This window comes from Micropterus dolomieu, linkage group LG13 (genome assembly GCF_021292245.1).
Source record: "Micropterus dolomieu isolate WLL.071019.BEF.003 ecotype Adirondacks linkage group LG13, ASM2129224v1, whole genome shotgun sequence".
Classification (NCBI taxonomy): domain Eukaryota; kingdom Metazoa; phylum Chordata; class Actinopteri; order Centrarchiformes; family Centrarchidae; genus Micropterus; species Micropterus dolomieu.
This window is the reverse complement of record NC_060162.1, coordinates 20113618-20123170: the sequence shown is the minus strand read 5'-3', so window position 1 is coordinate 20123170 and position 9553 is coordinate 20113618. Positions and strand designations below refer to the sequence as shown.

Sequence of the window (9553 nt, the reverse complement as noted above, 5' to 3'; positions counted from 1 at the left end):
GCATAACACTGTAGCTCGTTTATTAAAGAGGAGAGAATACAATATAATAACATAGAATAAACATAGGCTACATATTATAGATAGACGAATAAAATATACAATGTTACCACTATTTTTTTTATTTTTTTTTACACAATTCTTCCATTCTCAAAATTGAGTGTTTTAACACACCGCGACGAGGCACACTTGTAGGCCTGTGCTATGCAAATTGTGAATTACAGTGAAAGCACTTGATTTTAAAAATAAAGCAAACTGTGCTGCTGCTGACAAACTACACAGGGTTACCATAAACTATATAAGCCTATATAAATATTACATTGAAATCGTGTGACAGTATATAGGCTATAGGCTACTTTAGCCTATCATTGGTCACTTAACTCAGTTAAGTTAATAATGTTATTATACATTATTATTAATGCATAATGTTTATTCTTAATAGACCCAGTTGGGTCTATTAAGGATAAACATTATCGTCTATTTTTCTTAAATGTTTTACAGTTTTCTTTTTTTCAAAATAGCCCAGGCATGCTTCATTTGTGCTATTTATTAAAATTCATTTATTTATTTATTCATTGAAAACCGCAAACAAATTTCTAAAAGGACATGACGCCTCCCTAAAGGCAGAGTAGGCTATGGATCATCAGGTTAAGCCTACGTGCTTTTTCGTGTTTGTTGTGAAATGTTAAGCAGTAATCACTTAGATAAATCATCAGAAGGTTGTGGTTGCGACAACCTATAGGCCATTTGGTGATATCATGCAAATATTCAGACAAATGAACCTTCGGCACGTGCACGCAAATCAAAGTCTCTCTGTGGAGGAATCATTGCCTGGTGTGTCAGCATAGATGGTACTTCAAACCGGTGATTATTTTCCTCACCATACACTGTTAAAGGAGCCAAAGAGGCGCATGCTCTCTGCGCACAGTCACCTGGGACCTGTTGCTCAGCTGCGGCTACTGCTGTGTTATGAGAACGCCTGTTCTAGATTTAAGGGATGCTTCATTTTATCCTTCATCATCATGGACATACGTGATGCGCTACAGACTGGCCGCGTTATAACCAGCCAGTAATCAAGCTGGATGAAAACAGTAAGACATAAAGGTGACACAACAAGTCACTGTCTTTTATCTCAGTCAGCTTCACCAACGAAAGGAGTCCACACACTTGTAAGTAATTTTATGCTTTGTCTTTCAGTCATTGCCTTAACTAGTGGCCTCAGGGTTTGGCAAACACTTGTAAGAATGACTGTCAGTAGACTCCATGGCAAATTGTTGCAAGTTTATAGGCTACTGTAGGTTGTAGAGTAACAACATGCTGTTGACTTTAGGATATTAGACTGTTATCCCATGTCAATATTTTACATGCAGTGAAATATGGTCATTTAATAAGTGCTGTTGTTGAAAAGGAAAATAATTCAAATACTCCACTGAAGCCAATGGGCAAAATATTGTTAACCCAACTTTTCCGAGCTAAAGAAAGAGAGAGTTAATCCACTTAGTTGCATATTACATGTTCCACACTGTGTCTACAGGGGCTGTGTGTCTACTGGCAGGTAGGTATTATATGAAGCTTTGAGTGTGTAGACAAAAACAAATAATAAACCTCACTGGACCATCACCTAGGAGACAGAAACTCCAGAGGGTTGCCTGCAGTGTTGGCTGTAAAAATCTCCTAGGTAGACCAATGTCACTGCAGTGGTCTGAGGTCATTCAGGATAGGGCGGCAATTTATATATTTTCTCTGTTATGATTACAAAAATCTTTTCTCATGTAATATTTTATATGTGTGTGCAGGTGAGAGTCCGATTTGTACGCCGCGGGAAATGGGCAAATTCTGCAGGTGCTGCAAATGCAACGGGAGACTGTTGTGCATGTGCCTGCTGCCTTTCATGATGACCAGCCACCTTCTGATTTATATCATGGTGACCATATTCGTCACCATCTCCTACACGCCTCCAAAAATAATCATACACTACATTGCCCCAGGGATTTCTGCCAACTCCTCTGCACTGGCCTCTCACCCACTTGGCCCTTTCTGGAACCTTCGTCTGGAGGACAGCGCGCTGTGGAACCAGTTGCAGCATGCTTGGGACCGTCACCACAATCCAATACTGCGAGGAAACACAACTGGGATAATGAGGAAGCCAAAAGTTAAGCCTTTATCAGAAATAGAAGATGAATGCCTTTCTGACTGCATGTCACACAAGTGTTCAGTCCCTCGTGTGCAGGATTTAAACAGCTTGCCAGAACAAATGAGGGCATTTATCTGGTCAATGCACTGCCGGGAGTATCCGCTCCTCATCAATCAGCCTGGTATGTGTAGGAGGAACAATAGCAGCTTTGGTCTGGATTCTCCCATGCTCATCATGGCCATCAAATCTCAAGTGGGGAACTTTGAAAACAGGCAGGCCATCCGTGAAACCTGGGGACACAGTGGTCTGGTGAAGGGGGAATCAAATAAGGAAGGCAAATTAGTGCGCACAGTGTTTCTGCTTGGAAGGCAGGACTCTGGTACAGGTCCTCACCCAGACCTCAAAAACCTCCTGGAGCTTGAGAACCAGAAATACGCGGATATCCTACAGTGGGATTTCAGAGACACTTTCTTTAACTTGACCCTAAAGGACTTGCTGTTCTGGCATTGGCTCCAGCAATACTGCCCCACTGCCACGTTTGTGTTCAAAGGGGATGATGATGTCTTTGTCCGAACAGGTGCCCTTCTGGATTACCTGCACAAGCAATGGGAGGAGCACAACCTCTGGAAAGCCTATACAAATGAAACTGACATGGATTTGTTTCTGGGGGATGTGATCTATAATGCAATGCCAAACCGTGAGCCGTCCGCTAAATACTACATACCAGAAAGTTTCTACAAAGGCGTGTACCCACCGTACGCAGGAGGAGGAGGGGTAGTGTACTCTGGCTCACTTGCATTACGATTAAAAGCGATGTCTGAGAGGGTCCGCCTTTTCCCGATAGACGATGTGTATCTGGGCATGTGCCTGCACAGACTCGGGCTCACTCCAAGCCACCACCCGGGTTTTCTAACATTTGATCTCCCATCGACAAACAGGGACAATCCCTGCGCTTACAAATCTGTTCTGCTTGTTCACAGACGGAGTCCCAAGGAGATGCTGACACTGTGGAGGCAGCTCCAGAACATGCCAGGTCAATGCTGAGGCTCATTTGCCTGCCAAATAGGATTTATTAAGCACAGGATGAATGCTGCCACCACACTCATTTGGAAAGCTCAGGCTACACACTGTGACTGCATCTTCATGTCAAGCAGGCGGTACTCTATGAAGGTCACATGCAGTGTACCTTTCCTCCGAAGAGTTACATAAGACTGAGGAGGAGACTGATCTACCTCGGGGGTACTTTGATTATGAAGGCATTTATTTGTGTTTTCTCTTGTTTAAATCATATTTTCAGCAGTTCCAACTAAGAGTCCATTTCAAAGTGTTTCACATCAACTTTGCAGAATAATTAAAATGCAACTGATCCTGATGAAATTTATACATTTTCATGCATATCTTTTGTAACTTCAGTAATCATTTATAGCAATGCTTGACTTTGACAGTGGTTATCATTTAGCCAGGAAGGGTGTAATGTATAGAAGAATTATGTTATCTGATTTTGGAACAATTACAAGTTTTTTTAACTGCACAATATGTTGCTGATTTTAAAAGGGGCCTTGGATTTTACAAAATCAACACTCACTCACTTTTTTCATTCATGGTTACAGAAGACAAAACACCACAATGATTGATTTTTAAAAATATCTGATGAGGATTTGAATTCATGGCAAATGTGATTGTGACTTACTCTGGCAATGTTATCCAACTATTTATTGAAAGACTCTAAATTGGAAGTGATAGTGGTGTTACTGGAGGTCTGTTGCTGTCCTCAGGGATTCCAGCAAAAAATGTATAATGTAAATAAATGTTTGTCTCTAAAAACATAATTCTATTGAATATCCTTATTTTTTATTTTATTTATGGTGTTATAGTTATATTATATATTATATTTTAGTTGTTTGGTAGTCCACTCACAGTATAAGTGCACTGTGGGTGTTTAAAGGTACAATGTGTAAAAATTGAGACTACTCCACCTGTTGAATTCATACTCCTAAATAATAAGGGGAAGCATTTCACATATCAGGTCATAATTGCTGCTAACTGCCATTAGCTAGTTAGCTCAGTTAGCCGTGCAGCTAACTTAGCGGTCCTGTTAGCTGACTGAGTCCGGAATGGGTACTGGAATCGGAGCGTGCAGGCAACAGAACCAGACTCAACAGCCTCCCAGTGAACCAAACACAGCCTCTGAGACAGATGGAGACCAGTTTGACGTCAGAGAACACTGTACCATGGTGATTTACAGCAGCTCCGACTAGGATTCTGACTCTGGGGTTTAACTCCCATCAAGCGACGGAGTGTAGAGGCCAAATATTTTCACATTTTTAAAAAAGCTAAGACAGCTTGTGTAACATAATGAACTCGCCACTCTGACACATCTTGCAGATGAAACAACAGGGGGGCTGAACTATACTATTGGACTATTGAGGTACAAAGTGGATGATTAGCATGCTACTTCAGTACTGTGTATAAAATCCGGACTGTTACTTCTCTGTAACTGTTAGTTCATTTTTTGAACGTTTTAAGCTAAAAAACAAAAAAACAAAAATTCAGTTCTTATCTTACACACTGTACCTTTAAACAAAGTTACATGATGTAAATTTCCATCTTTGCAATTGGTGGTTTAGCTATTTCCAGAGTATACACATGGGAGCTGTGCAATTTGTGGAAGCAAATTATGTGAGGGAAAATTTTAGTTTTGTGACTGTTAACAAAGCAAACATTTATATATTTACAAGAAATAAATGAAAACCAGGAAGTAAATGTGTTTTGCATCTGTTGTTGCCCGGCAAAGTTAGAATAAAACAAAGGAAATTACAATAACCGTCTTCATTTACCCTGCTGGAAAATGAAGAGGAGGAGATAGGAAATGAGATCTCCTCCAGGGAGAATGAAAGTTGTGATATAAAATCACCAAAAAATAGAGAAGACAGATAAGACACTTGGTGTCACTGTGTCCTCACTGAACCAGTATAAAATATTAAATGAAAAGTTTTTAATGTAATTGTCATGTAATTCTTAATTTACAACGTTGTCTCTTCTCTTCTCTTCTCTTCTCTTCTCTTCATTGTATTAAAGCCCATTCCTGTCTGGTCTCTATCATTGATTTTGGTACTAATAGGCAGACAGTGGCTTCAGAGTAATGTGGTTGCACAGGAAGATAAGTCTATCTAAGGAACACAGAGGGGAAGATTACTGAGCTGCTGAACACTAATGAGGAAATGGAAAGATTGAGGCAAGGTGAACTAAATTTTAATGTATTAATAATTAAATTTAACTACAAAGCTACTCTATACTGTTTTAAATGCTACTAGTAGTAATAGCTGCAACAACTAGTTCTACTACTACGAGATTCCTTTACCAAGACAAACTGGACAAATAAAAGTAGAGCAAGTATTTAAAAAAGTGAGATCCCATTGAAGTTAAGTAGCATATGATTACTGCAATTTAGGAAAATGGAAATTTTTATCTAATGACATAAGTTTGAGTGACATCTAATGTTTAACTTCTGCAAATGCAGGAGTGGTCCTGAAAACACACGATCTTTCCAGTGTTTTGGACATCAGCACTCCTGACTAACAGCGCCACCCAGTGGAGAGCTGTGGTGACGACAGGAAGGTTCCTGAAGACTCTGGAGCTCCTCCAGTTAGAATACAAAAGCTGGGGCAGTCCCACTGCTGAGACAGAAAGCAACACAGAAGAGGACAGACACTTTAACAGTGTTTCATCTCAGATTACGAGGACTCAACACTAAACACACAGTGAAGATGCTGTGCTCTCACGGACTCCACTCTGCCCTCAGTCCAGTCATGGACTTGTACTGGCCTGTACGCAGTCTGTGGCCAGAGGTCAAGCCTCTGCTCTACCAGCAGGAGCTACTGCAGAGAAACCTACAGGAGCTCCGCAGCAGTCTGGAGCTGATGGACAAACTTCAACACAACATCCTGGAGGAGACGGAGCCTTTCCAAAGCAGTGTGGCCCTGAGACCGCTCTCCTACCAGCTGGAGAAAGAGGGAGAGCGCTTTGGCCTGACCCTGGACACTCAAGGCTTTTCCCCAGAGGAGCTGTCTGTCAGGCAGGTGGGCAGGAAGCTGAGAGTCAGCGGGAAGACAGAGAAGAAGCAGGAGGACCGGAAAGGCTCCTACTCTTACAGACGCCAGGAGTTCAGACAGGAGTTTGATCTGCCTGAAGGGCTGAACCCCGAAGCCGTCACCTGCTGCCTGGCTCCAGACGGGAAGCTCCACATCCAGGCGGCCAGAGCTTCATGTGTTGAGGAGGCTGAGAGAGAGCTGACCATCAAGAGGAGCTCGGAGGAGAAACCACAGCAGAGTGTGTGTTCACACTGATGGTGTGTTTAGAAGCAGGGAGCCCAGCCTTGGGGCACCCGAAACACACCAGCAACTGGTCTGCTTTCCTCCACCGGGAAGACCTCAGAGTGTAAATACTCAGTGTTCTGACAGGGCAGAGCAGATGAAGTCTCCCGTCCTTCGCCGTCACATGAGGTGGGAGATGAAACGCCTGCAGCAGCGTGGACCCTGCCAGTCTGGCCGGAACCTTAGGGACATAACCTGGACAAGGGTGCAGGATGGCCCTGACCCTCCCCGGGGCAAACTCCAGGCATCGGGGAGAAACCGAAAGTGCCTGGAGATCCCCCACCCTCCTCAGAGAGGTGATAGCGAGGAGAAAGGTCATCTTAAGGGTCAGGTGCTTGGCCTCAGCCGACTCCAGGGGTTCGAAGGGGTCCTCAGCCAGCACTTTGAGAACCACTGCCAGGTCCCAGGTGGGAACCCTGGAACGAGTCACGGGTCTCATCCTCTGGGCTCCACGGAGGAGGTACACGACCAGTGGAAGCCTCCCCAAGGGCCCATCACTTAGAGGGGCGTGGAATGCTGCAATGGCAGCCACATACACTTTGAGCGTGGACGGGGAGAGGCCAGCGGAGAAACGGTGCTGGAGGAACTCCAGTATCACAATTACCGAGCAGGTAACTGGGTCCACTGCCCGTTCTCTGCACCAGGTGGTGAACACATTCCACTTTAGGCCGTACATCCTTCTTGTGGACGGGGCTCTAGAGCTGAGCAGCGTCGCGACTGCTCCTGTCGTCAGGCCCGCCTCTAGGAACTGCGCCCCCTCAGGGGCCAGACCCATAGCTGCCACAGGGCGGGGTGCGGGTGAAAGATCTGGCCCTCCACCTGGGACAACAGGTCTCTCCTCAGAGGGACCTGCCAGGGGGGCCCTCGAGGAGCGATATTAAATCCGAGAACCACACTCGTGCCGGCCAAAACGGGGCTACTAGTAGTAGATTGACGCCGTCCTGGCAGACCCGCTCCAGAACCCCCGGGAGCAGAGCGACTGGGGGAAACGCATACAGACGCAGCCTTGGCCACGTCTGCACCATGGCATCCAGCCCTAGCGGGGCTGGGGGCAAGAGGGAGAACCACAGGGGACAGTGCGCCGTCTCTCGGGACGCAAACAATTTCACGTCTATGGGGCCGAACTCTTCACATAATAACTCCACCACCTCGGAGTGGAGTCTCCATTCCCCAGGCCTCAGCCCCTGTCTCGACAGCAGGTCTGCTCCTTGATTCTGGGTCCCAGGGATGTACATCGCTCTGAGGGACAGCAGTCTCTGCTGGGACCACAGGAGGATCTGATGTGCCAGTTTGCATATTGGGCGCGAGTGCAGACCCCCCTGGTGATTCAAATAGGCCACCACTGCCGTATTGTTGGTTCTGATAAGGATGTGGCGACCGCGGAGGGCGGGCAGAAAACTCCTCAGCGCTCTGAAAACCGCCAACATTTCCAGGCAATTTATGTGCCAAGAGAAATGATGCTCCTCCCAGGAGCCTCTCGCGAAGCGGCCGTACTTGACCGCGTCCCATCTCGTGAGTGAGGCGTCTGTTGAAATAATTGTTTGGCGACAGATCGCTCCCAACACGGGACCTTGGGACAGGAACCAAGATTTCCTCCATACAGACAGGCACCCGCTTGTAACCCATATCAGACGGAGCGGATTTACCCTCGGGGAGAATCCCTTGGATTTTAGCCACCACTGCAGGGCTCTCATGTGCAGCAGTCCGGAAGGTGTTATACTGGACGCTGATGCCAGGAGACCCAACACCATCTGAAAGTGTTTTACAGTGATGGTGTGGCCTAACTGCACTCCGGTCACTGTGGACAAAATGGACTCGATGCGTGCGGGAGACAGGTGGGCCCGTATCGTCGTTGAGTCCCAAACCACCCCTAGGAACGTAGTCCGTTGGGCGGGTGTCAGCACGTTCTTCTTCGCGTTGAGCCGCAGCCCCAAACGCTGAAGGTGGGTGAGGACGACATCTCAATGCCGAACCGCTAACTCTCGAGACTGGGCCAGGACGAGCCAGTTGTTGATGTAGTTCAGTATGCGGATGCCCTGGAGCCTCAACGGAGCCAGAGCTGCATCCATGCATTTGGTGAACGTGCGGGGAGATAGTGCTAGGCCGAACAGAAGAACCCGATACTGGTAAGCCGTGCCCCCGAAGGCCAACCTCAGGAACTTCAGGTAGGATGATGGAGCTTCCAAACATAGCCAGGGAGGGTAGTGCCTGCTGAATAGAAAGAAGCTAATGTGTCCTATGTGCGGGCGTGCTTATATACCCCCTCCGGTTACTCCGTCACACACTACCGTTCTAGTAACACCAAAAGGATTGGAGTAGTTTCATTCATAGCTCTGCCCTGCCACGCCCAGTGGCGTTCCCATAGTGTCGTTGCCGACGCACTGTCTCGTTCCCCTTCTCGGGGAACAAGGGTTACATATGTAACCCGTGACGTTTTGTCCGGGTGCTCCGGTTTCCCCCAACATCAAAAAATATGTTAGGTAGGTTCTCCAGTCAGTGCCATTTGACCTGGCACTGCATGGCAATCTGGAGTTGGCGGGCACTGTACACTGGCTGCCAATGCTCCCTTCAGGGAAATTCGCTACATGTATGTGACAAATAAAGTACCTTCAAATTCATATTCATGGTAACTTAATAGAAAGTCAAAAGCAATGGAAAGAAAGAGAGAAAGAAAGCATGATAAATGTTGACTGCCCCACTTTTATAAACTCCCCCTTCAATTTGTGTTTATTAAGAAATGTTATTTGATTTAACCATTTAACACATTCAGAAAATGTCTCAGTGAAACTGTAACCCAATAAGAGGAAGTAAGTTTGTCTTTTATATATTTCATAAATATATTTATTGAGTATGTTCAATAATAAACAAAACGCTCATATAATCATCATTCAACACATTTATAAGCCACATTTACTGCACATTGTTAGAACAACATGTAGCTGAGTCCATGTCTTCAGGTTTGTCCTGTGTGCTGTTGTGTGTCTCTGTGCTGCTGCCTTCTGTGTGTGAACACACACTCTGCTGTGGTTTCTCCTCCGAGCTCCTCTTG

At 45.7% G+C, this 9553-nt stretch overlaps 2 protein-coding genes across 2 annotated transcripts; both read left to right on the top strand.

Moving 5' to 3' along the window:
- The first annotated feature begins 1038 nt into the window (after positions 1–1038).
- si:dkey-175m17.6 (N-acetyllactosaminide beta-1,3-N-acetylglucosaminyltransferase 2) lies at positions 1039–3960 on the top strand. The gene is made up of 2 exons (XM_046066674.1): positions 1039–1166; positions 1794–3960. The coding sequence occupies exon 2, from the start codon at positions 1823–1825 to the stop codon at positions 3173–3175; it is 1353 nt and encodes a 450-aa protein (XP_045922630.1). The 5' UTR covers positions 1039–1166; positions 1794–1822; the 3' UTR covers positions 3176–3960.
- A 1793-nt stretch (positions 3961–5753) lies between these two features.
- On the top strand, positions 5754–6477 carry LOC123981941 (heat shock protein 30-like). The gene has a single exon (XM_046067209.1). The coding sequence runs from the start codon at positions 5899–5901 to the stop codon at positions 6475–6477; it is 579 nt and encodes a 192-aa protein (XP_045923165.1). The 5' UTR covers positions 5754–5898.
- Positions 6478–9553: the final 3076 nt, after the last annotated feature.

Coding starts and splice junctions, on each gene's coding strand:
- si:dkey-175m17.6 (XM_046066674.1), top strand. CDS start 1,823: ATGGGCAAATTCTGCAGGTGCTGCAAATGCAACGGGAGACTGTTGTGC.
- LOC123981941 (XM_046067209.1), top strand. CDS start 5,899: ATGCTGTGCTCTCACGGACTCCACTCTGCCCTCAGTCCAGTCATGGAC.